Raw genomic sequence first — 22,924 nt, 5'->3', positions numbered from 1 at the left:
CGGCTGCGATCGAGTTCGATCGCAGCATCGCGGGGTTTAATGTGCTGGGAGCGGTGCAGGACCACTCCCTGCACATAGTACCGGGTGTCAGCTGTGACAATCAGCTGACACCCGGCGGCGATCGCGCCCGCACAGCCTGTGTGCGCGCGCGATCGCCATGACGTACTAATACGCGTCTGGCTCTTAAGTCCCAGGGCACAGACGCGTATTAGTACGTCAGATGTTGTTAAGGGGTTAAAGTTAGGAAGGTACTGGGAGGAGGGTGTTTCCCAGACAAACCACTGAAAATAGAGAAATGAAACTAAGTGAGCTGCGCCTGTCAGATCAGTTGCCCCTGACAGAGGGTTAATAACCAGCAGAGGGAAAGCAGACGGCTGAGGGCTGATATAGTCTGTGAAGTAGCCAAGGATCATGGCCCCTTCCCTTGCTATTAATATCAGGCCGCAGCAGTTAGCTTAGCCTTTACTGTCCATTCTACAGGGGGACCCAAAATAAAAAAAATATGACATAGTGTCCCCCTATAAATTGGAGCCAGCAAAGGCTAGGCGGACAGCTGCGACCTGATATTAATAGCCTAGAAAGGGGCCAAGGTTATCGGCCCCCTCCCAGGCTATAATACCAGCCCTCAACCGCCCCAGATTTGGCGCATCATATTTGTGCGCCAAATCTGACGCTTAGCCTCGCTCTTCCACACTACCCTCGTGCAGTGGCAGGGGGTAATAGTAGTGGGGTTCATGTCAGCGCCAGCTGCCATAAAGCCCAGGTTAGTAATGAGGGGCGTCTATAAGACACCCCCATTACTAACCTACAAAGAGTTAAAAAGAAAAAACACACACTACACCCAGAAAATAATTATTTATTTGAAATAAAACACACAATTTTATTTAATTATTAATTTACTAAAAAAAAAGAATTACCTGTCCACGTTCCTGCGATGATCTCCCATGCACAGCTGTCACATCTGGAGATGTGACAGCTGTCATGGCTGCTGTAAGCTCACACTGCCGGGAACACGTCTGCTCCCGGCAGTGTGAGGCACTGACTGAGGTCACCGGAGTGCATTCAGTCAGCGCAGCTCCGATGACCCCCCCTTACGGCCCTGCTGTACCGTGGGAATTTCTCACGGTCAGCGGGGCCATAAAGGAGGTCACCGGAGCAGCGCTGCCTGAACTCCGGTGAACTCGCTTATGCAATGACGGGGCTGCTTTACGGCCCTGCCATTGTAGCGGCGGCAGCGGTTTAGAGCGGTCACATTTTATGTGGCTGCTCTAATCTGGAGATCTTCATGGGACACTCGTGGACTACTATGGAGGGGTAAGGATAAAATTGTGTTATTTTATATTTTATTACAGGAGATTGAGGGCTTCGGGGAATTAGGTGTATAGGTGAGTATAGGTGTATTTTTTTTATTTTTTACTTTATTTTAGGTGGCGATCGGTGGGAACAGGTAATGTATAAACTAAATTTCTTTAGGCAACCACTGGCCACCAATGAAATGTATTTTTAAAATTAATTGGGGACCAAGCAAAACAAAAATGGGCACTTTAAATTAATAAAAAAAAATAGGTTGCCAAAAAAAATATATGGGGGCATACAAAAAATAAAAAATGTATAGGGGCAAAAATATAAACCTATGGGGGCAAAAAATAACATATGGGGCAGTTTTACGGACACATTAGGGCAATTTTAACAGCAGGATCAGGCTGATGGGAACTACTGCTCCCATCGAGCTGATCCTGCTGCCACTAGTGGACGGGGGACAGACATAGGTCGATGGGAGTAGTAGTGTCACATAGACCTATGTCTGCCTGCACGCAGACACCCGCTGACAACCGCAGACACCGCACAGAGCCCATGCTGACACCGCGCAGGTTTCCAGCGCAGACACCCGCAGACACCAATCATGACCGGGAGATTCAGGTCCATCTTGTACCACCCCAGGTGCTCAGCCATGATCCTGGAAGACAGGAATGGTATGGGATTCTCGTCTTCCTGGATTTATGGGATGGCTGGAACGCCCCCGCATGAGGTCACTTCCCATTTGCTGCAGTCTTGTGTTCCAAAATCGCAGCAAATGCGCTTTAATTCTGCAAGTAGTTTTACATATTTGCAGATTTGAAGCGTTCCAATGCAAGTCAATGGCGGCGAGAACGCAACGCTTCTGCAAAATAATTGGTGGTGCTGCGTTTTTTTCACCATGAAAAAACGGAAGTGGAAATTTGAGCAGCATGTGCACAGCACACGCGGATTATCATTGGGGGACATGGCGGGCCTTCTACCAAGCGTTTTTGATGCGTTTCTTCAGTGTTTTTGCTGCTGCAGAAACGCTTCAAAAACGCATCGTGGGCACACAGCCTAAGAATTTGACCCATTATCCCCAGTAAAGGGACTTCTGTTTAAGTTCTTTAGGCTTCTTTATGACTGGGGCTCGGGTGCACAGACTACTACCACCATCATCACCCTCTACCTGGAGGCATTTACTGGAAAAATATTATATTGTGGAGTTTAATTTGAGAAGAGAGGACTCTTCTCCTGACAGAAAACTGTCCACAGCGAGATACATTGTATACTGCGAGGAGTGCAGCCCCCTGCCATACACCATGAGATTACCACACTTGTGCACACTTAAAGGGGTACTCCCATCTCCAAGATCCTATCCCAATATGTAGTAGGTGTAATAATAGTAATATTAGCAAATGCCTCTAATTAGAAATGTAGTATAGTATTTTTGATTCGCTGTGGCACTTACCTCATGTGCAGAGCATCGCAGGACCTTAGGTATCCATGGTTACGTCCACTGATAAAATCACAGTTAGTTGGCTAGCTGCTAGTGGTCGTAACCATGGATACCTAAGGTCCTGCGATGCCTGCACATGGGGTAAGAGAGCTAGCCAACCAAAAATACTATACTACATTTCTAATTGAAGGTATTTGCTAATATTATTATTATTATTACACCTACTACATATTGGGATGGGATCTTGGAGATGGGAGGACCCCTTTAACTGGAAAAAAAACCTAAAGAAATGAACTGGAATATAAATGAGTGTACATGCAGCATGTAAGAGCGTGTTCACACATGGCCCAAATAGGGTCACTGTGTAATTTTGATCAAAATTAAAGTCAAACTAATAAGAATTGAAAAAATTGGCCTAATCAGAAAGGTGAAAACAGTCTCGTGGGTGAAAGGGTTAATAGGAACCTGTAATTAGGTTTTGGGTTAGAAAGCCACAACTATTTCATTATCTCTCTGGGGTTTTGTGTTTTACCACTTTTCTCCATACACAGGATTACACAATAGTGAGGAAGACACCGGGGGAGGGTGTGACTCCCATCATCCATCTCCAGGAGTCAGGAGGGCGGAGCCCGGGCCCCATCACAGAGCCTCCCCACACCCCCCGATACATGAGAGGAAGAGGAAGAAGATCCTAGAGCTCAGCAACAAGATGATTGAGCTGCTGAGCGGAGAGGTGACTGCTGGGACATTATACAGGACAGCACTGGAGGATTCTGGGTGATGACCGGAGAGGTGACTGCTGGGACATTATACAGGACAGCACTGGAGGATTCTGGGTGATGACCGGAGAGGTGACTGCTGGGACATTATACAGGACAGCACTGGAGGATTCTGGGTGATGACCGGAGAGGTGACTGCTGGGACATTATACAGGACAGCACTGGAGGATTCTGGGTGATGACTGGAGAGGTGACTGCTGAGACATTATACAGGACAGCACTGGAGGATTCTGGGTGATGACCAGAGAGGTGACTGCTGGGACATTATACAGGACAGCACTGGAGGATTCTGGGTGATGACCAGAGAGGTGACTGCTGGGACATTATACAGGACAGCACTGGAGGATTCTGGGTGGTGAGCGGAGAGGTGACTGCTGGGACATTATACAGGACAGCACTGGAGGATTCTGGGTGGTGAGCGGAGAGGTGACTGCTGAGACATTATACAGGACAGCACTGGAGGATTCTGGGTGATGAGCGGAGAGTTGACTGCTGGGACATTATACAGGACAGCACTGGAGGATTCTGGGTGATGACCAGAGTGGTGACTGCTGGGACATTATACAGGACAGCACTGGAGGATTCTGGGTGATCACCGGAGAGGTGACTGCTGGGACATTATATAGGACAGCACTGGAGGATTCTGGGTGATGAGCGGAGAGGTGACTGCTGGGACATTATACAGGACAGCACTGGAGGATTCTGGGTGATGAGCGGAGAGGTGACTGCTGGGACATTATACAGGACAGCACTTGAGGATTCTGGGTGATGAGCGGAGAGGTGACTGCTGGGACATTATACAGGACAGCGCTGGAGGATTCTGGGTGATGAGTGGAGAGGTGACTGCTGGGACATTATACAGGGCAGCACTGGAGGATTCTGGGTGGTGACGGTGTCGTTGTTGTCAGGTTCCTATAAGGTGTCAGGACGTCGCTGTCTATCTCTCCATGGAGGAGTGGGAGTATCTAGAAGGACACCAGGATCGGTACCAGGAGGTGATGATGGAGGGGCTCCGGCCTCTGACATCACCAGGTGAGAGGAGACTCTTGTTGGCTCCGGTGGATGTGATGACGTCTCTCGGCCTCCTCCTATAATAGATGATTTTTCTCCAGACTTGCTCTGGTTTTCTCTACATTTTCTCACAGCTTTCATTCCCTGATTATTCTCTTCTGATCTGTGAGTCGCGGTTTCTCCGCTGTCGTCTTCATCAGTCTTGAGTCTTCGTCCTCGGCGGCTTCTTTCAGAATCTTTCCCCTTCCTTAGAGCATCGGTCACATTTTGTCTGCAGATTTCCCAATGGAATTTTTCATAAAGTCCCACATTCAATATAACAGCGGATCGTCCTTTGCTTTCCTTACGAGGAGGTCAGAGTTCTCGTTAAGTTCTTTCAGAGCTCGTTGCTCTGATATCATTAGATTATGATATTTCTGTCCTTGAAATTTTGTGTTCCTTTTTAATGTAAGTAGTTCATCTTCAATCATTTCCTAGAAAACATCCAAGACTGGTGGACGAGACTTGACCGGATAGTAATAGAGATTTTTTTATAACAAACGATTGAAAATAACTGTCTGTTGTGTTGAATCGCTGGAGTTTTATGATCAAGAAGTGAACTCTGTTCATCAAAAGTTCCAGTTCTATTGGGAACATCATCATGAGAAACTTCTTGTAACGAGTTCTCCATGTTCTCATTCTGTTCATTGACCATGAAATGACAACGCAAAGTGAAAGTTCTCACAAATTTATTCACATCTAATAAAGTTCTATGAACGTCAAACTCAATTGTCGGGGAGAAGGTTAAGCCTTTGGATAGAACTGTAACTTCAGCCTCTGTTAATTACTGTCACTAAAGAGATGAAGCGTTTTCTTCAAAGGGCTAAAAATATATCTTTATTATTAACAAATTAAAAAAAGACATATAGAGGAATACCATATGTATTCATATACAAATACAATATATACAAAAAGTGAGGTACAAGTTCAGGAGGAACAATGGTGGTATACCTGGATATAACACTTGGTGTACTGCACTGCTACATCTAAGGCCCAGACCAAAGGTGAAATTATCCTATTAAGTAAATACGAAATATGGGTCCAGTTATATGTTAGAGAGTATACTAATGCGTAAAGGTCCATAGCATACATCACATAAGTAATATATAATATCAGTTATTTATATCATTAGAATGAAAAAGTTTCTGACTAGAGAAACACTATCACAAGTAAGCATTATACCTCATAGACATAAAGGATATAGTAATAAACATATAAAGTGATAGGTTCAGTCAGTATGCTGGGCAAAGGTGATACAAATAAGCATCAACAGACCAAGTGCAATAGGACACAATAGATAGACATAATGGTAATGTTACCAGCAGTGCAGGAAACCAGGGACCCAACCAGCAAAGGCTAAACAGACAGCTGCCGGCTGATATTAATAGCCTGGGAATTGGATATTGTCCCCCTCCCAGTGCAAGAACACCAGCACTCAGCTGCCCAAGAATTCATAAGATGCACCATTTCTGGCGCCTAGCCTCGGCTCTTTCCACTTGCCCTGGTGCGGTGGCGAGTGGGGTAATACTATTGGGGTTGATGTTAACTTTGTAATGTTTGCTGACATCGAGCCCAGGGGTTAGTAATGGAGAGGCGTCTATAAGACACCCCCATTACTAACCCCGTAAGTTTAGTTAAAAAAACACACACAAAGTCCTTTAATTGAAATGAACACTCCCAGACCCTCTTTTACCCTTTATAAAGATCAAATTAAAATACAAAATAATCCTCACCTGTCCGCAGATAATCCTTATGTGATGCTGTCCAACCAAAATCCCCAGCCGTGCTACATCTAGATTGTTTGATGTGACCGCTCAGCAAGCCAGTAGCGTGAGAATGCTCCTGCAGTGTCTAGCTCTGCTCTGACTAAGGTCACCGGAGTTTGTAGCCGATGAGCTCTGGTCACCTTACTGACGTCACTGCTCGCTGCACTGACCAGTGTGTCCTGGCTGGCGTGCCATCGCTCAACACACCATACAGATGTAGCAGAGCTGGAGTTCGTGACTTGTTAATAACCAGTAAAGGCTACGCAGATGTTAATATTAATCCCCTGGGAAGATCTATGTATATTAATGTTTATTACCCGCTTCCCAGACTATAAGCATCAGCTGTCCGCTTTCCCCCTTTGCTTTTTTTACTTTAAATTCTTTAATTATTAGCTAAATCCATGTACAGCAGCTCCACACGCCCTGCCCTGATGATATATCTCACTGACTCATTTCTATCTTTCTAGATCTATAAAAAATGTTTTATTAGTTAGAAAATTAGCCTGAAATGTCAGAGAATGACCGTCTGTAAAAGCTGATGTTATAAACGCGTTTGATACGGATGTCATACAGATGCGAGACAGGTGAGAGAAGTCGCATCGTACTCGCAAGACAATCATCCTACTGTTCAGGAATATCCGACCAATTTTATTTCACCCGATGAGTGCGATCCCTTAAATGTGACATGTTAGTAACGGCTGATTGACGTCAAACTGGCCATAGATATAAGTATTGGGGAGCAGGACTGCAGACTTAAAATGCAAAAGGGGGAGAAAGGAGGAAACTTAAAATTGGTTTTGTAAATTTTGTTTGAAAAATAAGAAATTGCTGATTAAACTTTTACCCAAAAAAATAAATCTGATGTGAAGTAGACATGTGGTAAATGTTAGTTATACCATACAAAATAGTTAATACATATCTGGTTTAAAGGCATAAAAATTAAAAGTCCAGCATTTTTTTTGTAAAATATTCAATATTCAATATTTTCATAAATAAACGCAAAAAAAAAGCCAAATCCTAAATTTACCACTAACATGAAGCACAATGTGTCACAAAAAAACAGTTTCAGAATCATTGGGATCCGTTGAAGCTCCAGAGTTATTACCTCCATAAAGTGACACCGGTCAGAATTGTAAAAAATTGGCCTGGTCAGGAAGGTGAAAACAGACACGAGAGTGAAGGGGTTAAAGGGTTGTTTGTTCAGAAGAATATGTATTATGGAGCTTTTCTGTGTAGTCTGACCAGACAATCTCTCCTTGGCTCCCCGTGTGCATCAGTAAGCGCCCATGACCCCGGTGCCGGCTCTCTAGTTGTCCTTTCTACACATTGATAGGTGCTAACCGCTGTGTACCGGGTGCTCCCCACAACACCGTCCTTCCGGGTACGGTGACTTCGTACATTAGTCGTACATGTGCCCTTTTTTCCTCCTTTTAGAGACAAACACAGAACTTTCTGCATATTTTAGGCGAATGTTGAGATTTATCTCTATTTAAAGAAGAAGAAAAACACGGTAACCCGTCTTTTAATAGATCAGGTTCTCTCCTCTTAGTGATCCCAGAGGATCCTGTCCAGGAGGGAGGCCGTGTCCTCATGGTGACATCATGAGCTCTCAAAAAAACAATCACTGGTAAATGGTCACCGTCCTTCCCCCAATCTCCATACAGTGAATTAGGAGAGAGGAAACCAATGGATAGAAATGTGGAGCTTTCTCCAGCTCCTCTGTGGTTCCATCCCTGGAGACGAAACTTGGAGAAGTTGTGTTTTTTAGTACGGTTCCTTCATCTGTCTGACGAGGGTCTTCTCTGTCCCTCTCCTCAGGGTCCTCATCCTCCGAGTGCAGAGCATTAAGCTTTGGCCTCGCTGATTATCACTTCATACTTGAGGCCACAATGTGCTGGGTCCTTGGTACCGGGGGTGAGGACCACAACAATGTAATTTATTCCCTGATACATAAACATAGAATTACTAGTTCTGAGAGACGAGTCTCATATACAGTGCCTACAAGTAGTATTCAACCCCCTGCAGATTTAGCTGGTTGACACATGCGGAATTAACTTGGCATTGTGACATTTGTACTGTAGATCAGCCTGGAAATGGGAAATGCACTGCAGCAAATTTTTTTTTTTTTTTTAAAACGTTAAAAGTTAATTCAGAGTGTCATTTATTATTCAACCCCTCAAACCACAAGAATTCTGTTTGGTCCCCCTAAAGTATTAAGAAGTAGTTCAGGCACCAAGAATAATGAGCTTCACATGTGTGGATTAAAGATCTCTTTTGCCAGCCTTTTCTGACTATTTAAGACCCTCCCCAAACTTGTGAACAGCACTCAGACATGGTCAACATGGGAAAGACAAAGGAGCATTCCAAGGCCATCAGAGACAAGATCGTGGAGGGTCACAAGGCTGGCAAGGGGTACAAAACCCTTTCCAAGGAGTTGGGCCTACCTGTCTCCACTGTTTGGAGCATCATCTGTAAGTGGAAGGCTTATGGAACTACTGTTAGCCTTCCACGGCCTGGACAGCCTTTGAAAGTGTCCTCCCGTGCCGAGGCCAGGCTTGTCCGAAGAGTCAAGGCTAACCCAAGGACAACAAGGAAGGAGCTCCGGGAAGATCTCATGGCAGTGGGGACATTGGTTTCAGTCAATACCATAAGTAACGTACTCCACCGCAATGGTCTCCGTTCCAGACGAGCCCGTAGGGTACCTTTACTTTCAAAGCGTCATGTCAAGGCTCGTCTACAGTTTGCTCATGATCACTTGGAGGACTCTGAGACAGACTGGTTCAAGGTTCTATGGTCTGATGAGACCAAGATCGAGATCTTTGGTGCCAACCACACACGTGACGTTTGGAGACTGGATGGCACTGCATACGACCCCAAGAATACCATCCCTACAGTCAAGCATGGTGGTGGAAGCATCATGCTGTGGGGCTGTTTCTCAGCCAAGGGGCCTGGCCATCTGGTCCGCATCCATGGGAAGATGGATAGCACGGCCTACCTGGAGATTTTGGCCAAGAACCTCCGCTCCTCCATCAAGGATCTTAAGATGGGTCGTAATTTCATCTTCCAACAAGACAACGACCCAAAGCACACAGCCAAGAAAACCAAGGCCTGGTTCAAGAGGGAAAAAGTCAAGGTGTTGGAGTGGCCTAGTCAGTCTCCTGACCTTAACCCAATTGAAAACTTGTGGAAGGAGCTCAAGAATAAAGTCCACATGAGACACCCAAAGAACCTAGATAACTTGGAGAAGATCTGCATGGAGGAGTGGGCCAAGGTAACTCCACAGACCTGTGCCAGCCTGATCAGGTCTTATAAAAGACGATTATTAGCTGTAATTGCAAACAAGGGTTATTCCACAAAATATTAAACATATGGGTTGTATAATAATTGACCCACACTTTTATGTTTAAAATTTAATAAAATTCAACTGAGCAACATAACTTTTTGGTTTGTAAGATTTATGCTTCTGTTCATAAAACCTACTCTCGTTTGCAGTTTGAAGGCTCTAACTTATTTGCATCTTATCAAACCAGCTAAATCTGCAGGGGGTTGAATACTACTTGTAGGCACTGTATAGACAGATACACGGCAGGTCATGTATTCAGTCTCTGTGTCTTCACAGATGGATCCAGGAGGAGAAATCCACCAGAGAGATGTCCCCGTCCTCTGTATCCCCAGGACTGTCCAGAGGAGAATCACAACATCCCGGGGGATCATCAGGTAGATGACACTGAAGTCCCCACAACATCTGACCATGAAGTGATTGGACCTGAGCTCATCTTACATTGTTCTTTTTAGGGTGAAGATCTGATTGATATTAAGGTTGAGGTTATACATGGAGCACAAGAGGCGACCGCAATATGGGCCGATCAGCAGGGTGAGGAGAGGAGACTGTCATGTCTGTTCTGTGGTCATCTACTACTACTTCCATCATTGCATGACACAATCTACAGTGGCATGTAAAAGTTTGGGCACCCCTGGTCAAAATTACTGTTATTGTGACCAGTTAAGGAAGTTGAAGACGAAATGATCTCTAAAAGACCTAAAGTTAAAGATGGCACATTTCCTTTGTATTAACCTTGGACATTTGTGTGCTCAGATAACTTTGACAAATGATTCAGACCTCACTTAGCCTGTTAGGGTTAGGGCTCGTTCACTATCATCGTTAGGAAAGGCCAGCTTTATAAAAACCCAACCTATTCTAACAATGTGCCAAAAAAACAGCAGCCATGGCTTCTTCTAATCCGCTGTCTAGCACTCTGAAAATGGTGGAGGCCCACAAAGCAGGAGAAGGCTATGAGCAAAGCGTTTTCAAGTTGCCCTTTCCTCGGTTCAAAATGTAATAAAGAATTGGCAGTTAACAGAAACAGTGGAGGTCAAGATAAGGTCTGGAAGACCAAGCAAATTTTCAGTAGGATTGCTAGAGAGGCAAATCAGAACCCCCGCCTGACTGCAAAAGACCTTCAGAAAGATTAAGCAGACTCTGGAGTTGTGGTACATTGTTGTACTCTTCAGAGACACCTGCACATATATGGCCTTCATGGAAGAGTCATCAGAAGAAAACCTCTCCTGCATCCTCACCATGAAATTCAGCGTCAGAAGTATGAAAAAGTACATCTAAGAAGGTCTGATGCGTTTTGGAAACAAGTCTTGTGGACTGATGAGGTTAAAATAGAGCAATTATCAAAGTTGTGTGGAGAAAAAAGGGCACAGAACTTTAGGAAAAGAACATCTCGCCAACCATTAAGCATGGTGGTGGATCAATCATGCTTTGGGGTTGTGCTGCAGCCAATGGCACAGGGAACGGGTAGAGGGAAGAATGGATTCCATTAAATTTCAGCAAATTCTTTATGCAAACATAACACCATCTGCAAAAAAGCTGGATGTGAAAAGAGGATGGCAAATGATAATGATACTAAACACACGTCAAAAGGTGCAAGCTGAAGGTTTTACAATGGCCCTCATAGTCCCCTGATTTGAACATCATTGAAAATCTGTGGCTAGACCTCAAAATAGCAGACGATGCAAGACGACCCAAGAATCTCACAGAACTGGAAGAATTCTCCAAGGAAGAATGAATGAAAATCCCTCAAACAAGAATTGAAAGACTATTGTCTGGCTACAAAAAGCATTTACAAGCTGTGATACTTTCAAAAGGGGGCGCTACTAGCTACTAACCTTGCCGGGTGCCAAAACTTTTGCATTTGCCCATTTTCCCTTATTGAATTTTTTTTTTTAAATATAAAAGATGAAAATATATATAATTTATTATTTATTGTTTTGCCTAAAATACAAAGGAAATGTCATCTGTAACTTTAGGCCGTTTGGAGATTATTTCATCTTCAACTTAACTGTTCACAATAACAGTAATTTTGACCATTGGTGCCCAAACTTTTACATGTCACTGTATTCTGTCACTATGTGTTTCCTACAGATGGACTCATGGAAAGAAATCCACCAGAGAGATGTCCCCGTCCTCTGTATCCCCAGGACTGTCCAGAGGAGAATCACAACATCCCGGAGAGTCATCAGGTAGACGGTGCTGAGCCCTGTACCGGATCTGTATATAGGGGACATTTCTGATCGAGGTCATAGATGTCACAGATTTTGGTGGCTTCTTGTATTGTGCTGATTGTTACATCTGATATATCAGGAGGAAGATCCGACTAAGAATAAAGTGAAGGACGAGACAGAAGAAGAAGCGATGACGAGGAGGGATCAGCCGTGTGTGAGTGACGGGAAGGAGGAGATTCCGGTAGATGTTTCCACAGGTGTGTAATAATGACCGGGGTGTGATGATGATGATGATTGGCGTATGACGATGATGATTGGCATGTGACTATGATTAGCGGCGTGTGATGATGATGATGACTGGCGTATGACGATGATGATTGGCATGTGACTATGATTAGCGGCGTGTGATGATGATGACTGGCGTATGACGATGATAATTGGCATGTGACTATGATTAGCGGCGTGTGATGATGATGACTGGCGTATGACGATGATGATTGGCATGTGACTATGATTAGCGGCGTGTGATGATGATGACTGGCGTATGACGATGATGATTGGCATGTGACTATGATTAGCGGCGTGTGATGATGATGACTGGCGTATGATGATGATGATTGGTATGTGACTATGATTAGCGGCGTGTGATGATGATGATGACTGGCGTATGACGATGATGATTGGCATGTGACTATGATTAGCGGCGTGTGATGATGATGACTGGCGTATGACGATGATGATTGGCATGTGACTATGATTAGTGGCGTGTGATGATGATGACTGGCGTATGACGATGATGATTGGCATGTGACTATGATTAGCGGCGTGTGATGATGATGACTGGCGTATGACGATGATGATTGGCATGTGACTATGATTAGCGGCGTGTGATGATGATGACTGGCGTATGATGATGATGATTGGCATGTGACTATGATTAGCGGCGTGTGATGATGACCGGTGTGTGATATTGTATGAAGTCTCCGGTGCAGTGAAGCTTTATCCGCCGTCCACATCACAGCAGAAGCGTCCGGTGATGGCGCGGCTGCTCTTGTACAGAGTCCGGTTGCGCACCGATGAATAACTGGGCCGCATTCACACCTCTTAATGATTTAAGAAGCACATTTTTAATTTTCCTAATTGTGTTTTTTAATATTACTTCCATCTTTTACTTCCATATTATTCTTACACAAGTCTCATGCTGCCATATAAATGACTGAGCTTGCGATTCGGACAGAACCACGGGGGAAGATTCCGTATAATGAGGCGCTGTGGACGCCGTCTGGCCTATGATCCAGTGATGTCCATCTTTTTCAGCGTGCATAAAAGCGCAGTCGACCAGAGGCTAGACGGAGTCCGGTGTAACTCTGCTGCCTCATTATTCTGAATGGATCCCTCGGGGGTGTCATCTGAATCATGTATTTTGTAGATTTAGATGGAAACCCCGATGTTCAGTGGGTGCGGAAAGTATTCAGACCCCTTTAAATTTTTCACTCTTTGTTTCATTGCAGCTATTCGGTAAGTTCTAAAAAGTTCATTTTTTTTTCTCATTAATGTACACTCTGCACCCCATCTGGACTGAAAAAAACCAAGAAATGTAGAAATTTTTGCAAATCTATTAAAAAAGAAAAACTGAAATATCACACGGTCATAAGTATTCAGACCCTTTGCTCAGTATTGAGTAGAAGCCCCCTTTTGAGCTAGTACAGCCATGAGTCTTCTTGGGAATGATGCCACAAGTTTTTCACACCTGGATTTAGGGATCCTCTGCCATTCTTCCTTGCAGATCCTCTCCAGTTCCATCAGGTTGGATGGTGAACGTTGGTGGACAGCCATTTTCAGGTCTCTCCAGAGATGCTCAATTGGGTTTAGGTCAGGGCTCTGGCTGAGCCAGTCAAGAATGGTCATAGAGTTGTTCTGAAGCCACTCCTTTGTTATTTTAGCTGTGTGCTTAGGGTCATTGTCTTGTTGGAAGGTGAACCCTTCGGCCAAGTCTGAGGTCCAGAGCACTCTAGAAGAGGTTTTCATCCAGGATATCGCTGTACTTGGCCGCATTCATGTTTCCTTCAATTGCAACCAGTCATCCTGTTCCTGCAGCTGAAAAACACCCCCATAGCATGATGCTGCCACCACCATGTTTCACTGTAGGGATTGTATTGGGCAGGTCATGAGTAGTGCCAGGTTTTCTCCACACATACCGCTTAGAATTATCACCAAAAAGTTCTATCTTCGTCTCATCGGACCAGAGAATCTTATTTCTCATAGTCTATGAGTCCTTCATGTGTTTTTGAGCAAACTCTATGCGGGCTTTTATATGTCTTGCACTGAGGAGAGGCTTCCATCTGGCCACTCTGCCATAAAGGCCCGACTGGTGGAGGGCTGCAGTGATAGTTGACTTTGTGGAGCTTTCTCCCATCTCCGTACTGCATCTCTGGAGCTCAGCCACAGTGATCTTGGGGTTCTTCTTTACCTCTCTCACCAAGGCTCTTCTCCCACGATTGCTCAGTTTGGCTGGACGGCCAGGTCTAGGAAGACTTCTGGTGGTCCCAAACTTCTTCCATTTAAGGATTATGGAGGCCACTGTGTTCTTAGGAACCTTGAGTAATGCAGAAATTCTTTTGTAACCTTGGCCAGATCTGTGCCTTGCCACAATTCTGTCTCTGAGCTCCTTGGGCAGTTCCTTTGAGCTGATGATTCTCATTTGGTCTGACATGCACTGTGAGCTGTAAGGTCTTATATAGACAGGTGTGTGCCTTTCCAAATCAAGTCCTATGAGTTTCATTAAACACAGCTGGACTCCAATGAAGGAGTAGAACCATCTCAAGGAGGATCACAAGGAAATGGACAACATGTGACTTAAATATGAGTGTCTGAGCAAAGGGTCTGAATACTTATGACCATGTGATATTTCAGTTTTTCTTTTTTAATAAATTTGCAAAATTGTCTGCATTTCTCCTTTTTTTCAGTCAAGATGGGGCGCAGAGTGTACTTTAATGAGAAAAATAAATGAACTTTTTAGAATTTACCAAATGGCTGCAATGAAACAAAGGGTGAAAAATTTAAAGGGGTCTGAATACTTTCCGTACCCACTGTAAGTGTTAAGCGTACAGCACAGGATAAATATGATCCAAAATGTTCTGTACCCCAAAATGCCACCATTAAGAGCTTCTACTCAACCCACAAAAAACAAGTCCCCACTCAGGTTCATCATCTGTAAACAGTAATATAGGGGGTGTCCATATTACTGGAAGCACAAAGGCTCTGGAAAAGTGACTTGGCTCCCACTTAAAGAAATCCAGTGACATCTGCGCTCCCAAATCCACATGCCCCCTCCTCCTGGGACCCACAGTGTGCAGTTACCATCCACATGTTTGGCATTACTGTAGCGAGGAGAGACAATTTATTTCTCCAGAAAGCACTAGCTGGGAATCATGTACTGGGCGCTACAACGTAAGGGCTCTGCAATGTACCGGACACTACAATGTACTGGCCACTATAAGGGAATATTTGCATTTTCACTTTTCAACATCCATTACTGCTCGTTTCTGGAAAGCACCCATGGAGTCAAATTCATCACTACACCTGTAGATACATTTCCATAGGGGTGTAATTTGCAAACTGGTGTCACTTGAGGGGGGATTCTGCCACTTAGGGGCTCTGTATATGGAGTCTGCAAACTGTTCTACTAAAGTTTGTTCTACAACAGTCAAATATTGCTCCTTCCCTCCCGAGTCTCGCCATGTGGCTAAGCAGTACAGTACAGACACATATGGGGTATTGCCCCGTTCAGCAGAAATTGTATAAAATTATGACGTCATTTTTACCCATTTTCCCTTGTGAAAATGTAAAATCTGGGGCTAAAATAATACTATAGTGGTAAAAATTTCATTTTTTTTTCTTCACCGTTCAATTGTATAACATTTTGTGAATCACAATTACCTTGTATTCATTGGGAAAGTGCGTGGTGGATGCTGGGTGTGACGCGTGGGGAAACCCCACCCACAGCCCGGCGTCCACCGCGGGGATCACATCACCGAGTCACGCCTCACTTGACGTGACATCAGGGGAAGCAAGAGCCGGCTGCAGCCGGGGGTCGCGTGATGCCGGTGAGTGGCCAGCGATAGCGCCGCTCACAGGCAATAAAGACAAAGCTAGGTAATTTAAAAAAATCTTCTTTCAACGGGTTAATTACATTGGGGGCATTTTTAATAGTAGTTGACATCTTCTTTAATTGCGTGGACACTTTTCTATACTGAGGGCAAGATACGAAGCTTGAGAGAGTGAAATGGCACTGGAGGTACATTAAGGGAACCTGTCATCAGTAATTACCACTTAAAGAACTATTTGCTGTCTAATCTCTGCCACCCCTGACTTGTGCCAATGTCACCAGTTTATAAGTGTCATTCACTTTACCCGTCATTGTGTTAATGTGATGGCATGTAGTTGTCTTCCTTATTACCCGTACTTTCACTGACGAGGGTCTTCATTGTGAGATCCATAAAATACATTTAGAAATCCTTTAAGTGTTCACATGTAATTTATCTTTCCTCCTTACAGGAAATCCTTGTGAGAATAACGGTTCATCACTAAATTGTAAAAAAGAAGATATCAGGAAGCACTCTAATGGAGAAAACCTCATCACCCTTCCTGCACCTCCTGGACTTCACAGCACTTCACTTTCTTATAATCCTCCTGATCATGAGGAATCATCTCCTGAGCAATCTCACATTATTACCAAAAGTCCAGGGGGCAAAGTGGATTCAAGATTTCAGTGTGACAAGCAATTTCCAAAAAGCTCCGATTTTTTAACACAAAGAAAACACAAAGGTAAAAAGCCATACTCCTGTTCAGAATGTGGGAAATGCTTTACATATAAATCACAATTTATTATACATGAGAGAATTCACACAGGAGAGAAGCCATTTTCATGTTCGGAATGTGGGAAATGTTGTATAAGTAAATCAGACCTTGTTAAACATCAAAGAATTCACACTGGGGAAAAACCTTTTTCATGTTTACAATGTAGAAGGTGCTTTCGAGATAAATCACAGCTTGTTCTACATCAGAGAATTCACACAGGAGAAAAGCCGTATTCATGTTCAAAATGTGGAAAGTTCTTCACAGGTAAAGGAAGTCTTATTAGACATGAGAGAATTCACACAGGGGAAAAACCTTTTTCATGTTTACAATGTAGAAGGTGCTTTCCAGATAAATCACAGCTTGTTCTACATCAGAGAATTCACACAGGAGAAAAGCCGTATTCATGTTCAAAATGTGGAAAGTCCTTCACAGGTAAAGGAAGTCTTATTAGACATGAGAGAATTCACACAGGGGAAAAACCTTTTTCATGTTTACAATGTAGAAGGTGCTTTCCAGATAAATCACAGCTTGTTCTACATCAGAGAATTCACACAGGAGAAAAGCCGTATTCATGTTCAAAATGTGGAAAGTCCTTCACAGGTAAAGGAAGTCTTATTAGACATGAGAGAGTTCACACAGGAGAGAAGCAATGTTCATGTTCAGAATGTGGGAAATGCTTTACAGATAAAAGGACTCTTATTACACATCAGAAAATTCACACAGGAGAGAAGCCATATTCATGTTCAGAATGTGGGAAATCTTTTATGCGTAAATCAAATCTTTCTGCTCATAAGAGAATTCATACAGGAGAAAAGCCGTATTCATGTCCAGAATGTGGGAAATGCTTTACAGAGAAATCAAAACTTGTGAGACACGAGAAAATTCACACAGGAGAGCAGCGGTATTCATGTTCAGAATGCGGGAAATCTTTTATGCGTAAATCAAATCTTTCTGCTCATAAGAGAATTCATACAGGAGGAAAGCCATTTTCTTGTTCAGAATGTGCGAAATGTTTTAAAAGTAAATCAGATCTTGTTATACATCAAAGAATTCACACCGGGGAGAAACCGTTTTCATGTTTACTATGTGAAAAATGCTTTACAGGTAAATCAAATCTTGTTAAACATCAGAGAACTCACACAGGAGAGAAGCCGTATTCATGTTCAGAATGTGGGAAGTCCTTTACAGATAAAAGGAATCTTATTCCACATCAGCGAATTCACACAGGAGAGAAGCCATATTCGTGTTCAGAATGTGGGAAATGCTTTACAAATAAAGGGAATCTTATTAGACATCAGAGAAATCACACAGGAGAAAAAACATTTTCATGTTCACTATGTGAGAAGTCCTTCACAAATAAAGGGCATCTTAGTAGACATCAGAGCATTCATACTGGAAAGTCGCCATATTCATGCTCAGAATGTGGGAAGTGTTTTAGTTATAAATCAGATCTTGTTAAACATCACAGAATTCACACAGGAGAGAAGCCGTATTCATGTTCAGAATGTGGGAAATCTTTTATGCGTAAATCAATTCTTGCTGCACATAACAGAATTCATACAGGAGAAAAGCCATTTTCTTGTTCAGAATGTGAGAAATGTTTTATATGTAAATCAGAACTTGTTATACATCAAAGAATTCACACAGGAGAAAAGCCGTATTCATGTTCATTCTGTGAGAAATGCTGCACAAGATAATTTTGTTTTGTAAAGCATGAGAGAAGTCATACGGAAAAGAAAGTATAATTATGTTCACTGTGTTTTATAAAGTTTAATAAACATTGCTCAGCATAAATGAGTACACCCCCTTTGATGAGTAAGATTTTGTTTAATAGCTCACTGAACACAAGATCAATTTCTACAATTTTGCCAACACTAAGTTTCATAGAACATTTTTTTGTAATCAAAACATGAAAGTAATAATATAACTCATTAGAAAATCTTCAGTTTTACTCAAATTAGTTGGTGCAAAAATGAGTACACCCCACATCAAAAGCTACTACATCTATTATTTTGTATGGCCTCCATAATTTTAAAGGACGGCACCAAGTTTTCTAGGCCTGGAATGAACAAGTTAGTGACAATACTATATCTATCTTTTTTCTCTCTTTCGATAACGAGCTCTTAGAGCCTGGATGCTGGATGGAGCGATGACAACTTGTCTCTTCAGAATTCCCCATAGGTGTTTGGTTGGGTTCAGATCAGGAGACACTTGGCCACTGAATCACTGTCACCCTGTTCTTCAGAAATGTAACAGTGGCCTACCAAGGGAACAGAGTGATGGCAGCATCTTTTCTTTCACTATAGAGCAGAACATCTGTGAATTCAAGATACCATCAATGAAATGTAGCCCCTCATGCAGCCGCACATAAGGACACGGCCACCACCAGGTCTCACTGTAGACTCCATGCATTCTCATTGTATTCCTCACCTCTTCAATGTCATACAGTTTTGAAGCCATCAGTTCCAAAAAAAACCTTTATCTTGGTCTGATCACTCCAGAGTATAAAGTCCCAGGAGTCTTCATATGTTTCCGCATGTGTCCTGGCAGATTGTAGGGCGGCTTTTTTGTGCATGGGATTTAGGAGAGGCTTTCTATGTGGACAACACCCATGTCTGCCATTCCTCTATAGAAAAATATGTCTGCTTTCAGCTCATCTCTCAATGCTTGGATGAAAAATCACAGTTGTGAAGGAATGGACGGGACAAAGAACGTTACTGATAATCCAGCACTTGTTTTCCAGTGTGAATAAAACCAAAAACTTTTATTGAACAAATCAAATTAAAATCATAGAAACATTAAAAAACAGATAGGAGCAAAACATCTCTGCGTTTCTACCTGGTATTTGTGTTCAGTTCTTCTTCATGACATAATAAATCACCAGTAACCAGCTTCTTATACACATCATAGGGTCTAATGCACAGCGGAGACCCCCAGACCCAAATGGACATGTGCAAGTATGTCTACATTACCCCTATGGACGATCATATGTCCACAACAAAAAGCATCCGTGCAATAGAAGAATGAAGTGTCTGCATCTATAATGTGTATATTATGTATAATTACTATAAAAGAGGAAAAAACACAATTCAGTAAATGGATACAAGGTCTGAACGAAGCTTCATATCACTGGGGAATCTGGAGGCCAATTCCAGAATCCACAAGGCTTCTCTGGGGTGTACTTTTATACCAATCTCCCCCTTAGCTGGTCTGGTGACATATTCAATACCCACAACTGTAAAGGGATTAATCCCTATTGTGTTGTATGAGATGTTGTGATGCTGCAGATGTATTACGTGTTGTGGGGCCAAGAACGTCCCTAACGTGTCCCCCAATGCGGTGACGTAAGGGTCTGACCGTGCCCCCCACATATTGCAGTAGACAAGCTTCACATTGTATGGTGTCAATGACGTGTGGAGCTACAACTAATGAGATGTCGGATATTATAGGGTTTATTATGGTTAGTAGATGCAGACATTTTTGCTTTGTGCACAGACTTGCACAAACCACATTTATTTCTCCCACATTCAATGAAACCTTTGGTGTTTGTCCTCCACGTGTCAGTTGTCTTTCTTGTTGCTGGATCCTTGTCGGTGTATAACATAGGTAAATGTTTTCTGGTAATATTCACTATATTATAGGAATCTTCTCTGCAGCCAGTATTGAATGTATCTCTAGACTGATGGATGTTTCCTTTGTGAGTTTTCGGTAATGTATGAAATATTGGACATTGTGGGTGATTTTCCTTTAATCGTTCTATTTGTTTGGCATTAAGTACAGCCGATACCAAACCCTCCTCCAAAAGACAATGTAAGGGGGTATTGTATGAATTAGTAGGATCTCCATCTAGAGTGCGGCATATATTAGTATCGTCGTCCATGTTCATAACCTCCGGCTCATACAACCCACTATCCAGAGCTGTGATCGAGCCCCCTTTATCTGCAGCTCTAATGACTTTATTAGGGCTGTGCTCAGGGCCGTATCTGGCATTCATGCTGCCCTAGGCACTTTAAGTGCTCACGCCCCCTACTGGTAATTCATACTAGAAGTGCTCATACCCTTTAGGCCCCCTTCACACATACCGGAGACACACACGTACACCCATTATAATCTATAGGCTGCGCACATGGTCACACGGACCGGACATGTCCGTTTTTTGCCGGCAGCTCGGACGTCAGTACGTCCTGCACACAGATGACATAAAGTGTGACATCCGCACACTCGTCTGTGTGACACGTGCCGGAAGAGAGTGCAGAATAGAAATGACAGATATTTAGGTGTTAGATGTGCAAAGATCGAGATAGATGATCGATATCCGTGAGATATATAATTACTGCCCTGTGTGTGGAGTTTACTGTACTTGTGTTTAGCTAATAAATGAAAAAAGAGATGTGGAATCCTCCCTATTTTTGATAACCAGCAAAGGTAAAGCAGACAGCTGTGAGCGGATATTATCAGGGTGGGAAGGTCCTCGGTTACTGGGCCCTTCCCAGCCTAAAAATACCAGCCCTCAGCCGCCTCAGAAATGGCGCACCAATTCAGGTGCTTTGCACGGCTCTTCACGATTACCCTGGTGCGGTGGCAATCGGGGTAATGGTGGTTAGGGTTGATGACAGCTGTGATTTGTAAAAAAAAAAACACAGCTGTCTTCAAGCCCTCAGGTTAGTAATGGAGAGGGAAAGGAAAGAGATCCCGGCACTCACCTGTAGTCAATCATTTATTCCACATCCGCAAATCTGCAAAACGCTTCAGCTCCTCCAGAGCTTTTGTCAATTGTGGGCAATCACATAGAAATACAACATTTATATAGAAAAAAACAAGGAAATGACATCACAATGAAATAAAAAATGAAGAAAACTACAAACATTCATATAATCATATTAGTCTCATTATATAAAATACCGTATTTTTCGGACCATAAGACGCACTTTTTTCCTCCAAAATTTTGGAGGAAAATGGGGGGTGCGTCTTATAGTCCGAATGTTGGGAGGTGTGTATATTTATGTGGGGTGTGGGGGGAGCAGTATCGGTGGAGGAGTGGGCACAGGAGGCAGCAGCCGCCCGCTGCAGCCTACACTGTCCCCGCTGCTAAAGAAAATGAATATTCACTGCTCCCCACGACCATGAGCGTGGGTAGCACTGAATATTCATGCTCCATAATAGCGGTATACAGTGTAGCCGCGCTGCGGCTGCTGCCGGCTATCTCCTGTACCCGCTGTTAAAGGGCATGAATATTCAACCTCTCTCCATGCCCATGGGCGTGGGGAGGGGGTGAATATTCATGCCCTTTAATGAGCATCGCGGCTCCACTGTGTGCTGGCTATGAAGGAGAGTGAAGTCACTGCTCCTCGCGCACACAGACCCGGCGTGGGGAGCAGTGACTTCCGGCAGCTGATCTCTCCTTGTGAGCCGCGCATGGCAGTGACGTCATGCTCGGCTCACATGGAGAGATCAGTGCAGGCAGACAGGACGCAGCGCTGGAGGAGAGAGAAGAGAGGTGAGTAGGAGTGTTTATTTATTTTTTATGTGCAGCTTGATGGGGATTAGGGGGACCATGCATACTAGGACAGGGATTAGGGGTGCCAATCATACCAGAACAGGGATGAGGGGTGCCAATCATACCAGAACAGGGATGAGGGGTGCCATGCATATCAGGACAGGAATTAGGGGTGCCATGCATACCAAGACAGGGATGAGGGGTGCCATGCGTACCAGGATAGGGATTAGGGGTGCCTGCATACCAGGACAGGGATGAGGGGTGCCATGCATACCAGGACATGGATGAGGGGTGCCTTGCATACCAGGACATGGATGAGGGGTGCCTTGCATACCAGGACTAGGATGAGGGGTGCCATGCATACCAGGATAGGGATTAGGGGTGCCATGTATACCAGTACAGGGATGAGAGGTGCCATGTATACAAGGACAGGGATGAGGGGTGCCATGCATACCAGGACAGGGATGAGGTGTGCCATGCATACCAGGATAGGGATGAGGGGTGCCATGCATACCAGGACAGGGATGAGGGGTGCCATGCATACCAGGACAGGGATGAGGGGTGCCATGCATACCAGGATAGGGATCAGGGGTGCCATGCATACCAGGACAGGGATGAGAGGTGCCATGCATACCAGGACAGGGATTAGGGGTGCCATGCATACCAGGATAGGGATTATGGGTGCCATGCATACCAGGACAGGGATGAGGGGTGCCATGCATAC

General features: G+C 43.9%; 1 protein-coding gene across 1 annotated transcript; it reads left to right on the top strand.

The window, feature by feature from the left end:
• Positions 1-11,991: 11,991 nt before the first annotated feature.
• Positions 11,992-19,047, top strand: LOC141220275 (uncharacterized). The gene is made up of 2 exons (XM_073666228.1): positions 11,992-12,100; positions 16,401-19,047. Exons 1-2 carry the CDS (start codon positions 12,034-12,036, stop codon positions 18,398-18,400), a joined length of 2,067 nt encoding a protein of 688 aa, XP_073522329.1. The 5' UTR covers positions 11,992-12,033; the 3' UTR covers positions 18,401-19,047.
• The last annotated feature ends 3,877 nt before the right edge of the window (positions 19,048-22,924 follow it).

This window comes from Phyllobates terribilis, unplaced genomic scaffold (assembly GCF_046119375.1).
Source record: "Phyllobates terribilis strain yellow unplaced genomic scaffold, ASM4611937v1 Scaffold_279__1_contigs__length_2497574, whole genome shotgun sequence".
In the NCBI taxonomy this organism is placed as follows: Eukaryota; Metazoa; Chordata; class Amphibia; order Anura; family Dendrobatidae; genus Phyllobates; species Phyllobates terribilis.
This window is presented reverse-complemented; position numbering and strand designations above follow the sequence as displayed.

What these genes read in the sequence shown, in the direction of transcription:
- LOC141220275 (XM_073666228.1), top strand. Translation starts at nt 12,034, where the DNA reads ATGACGAGGAGGGATCAGCCGTGTGTGAGTGACGGGAAGGAGGAGATT. An exon ending in TCCGGTAGATGTTTCCACAG is followed by an intron (nt 12,101 to 16,400) that starts GTGTGTAATAAT and finishes TCCTCCTTACAG; the next exon opens with GAAATCCTTGTGAGAATAAC.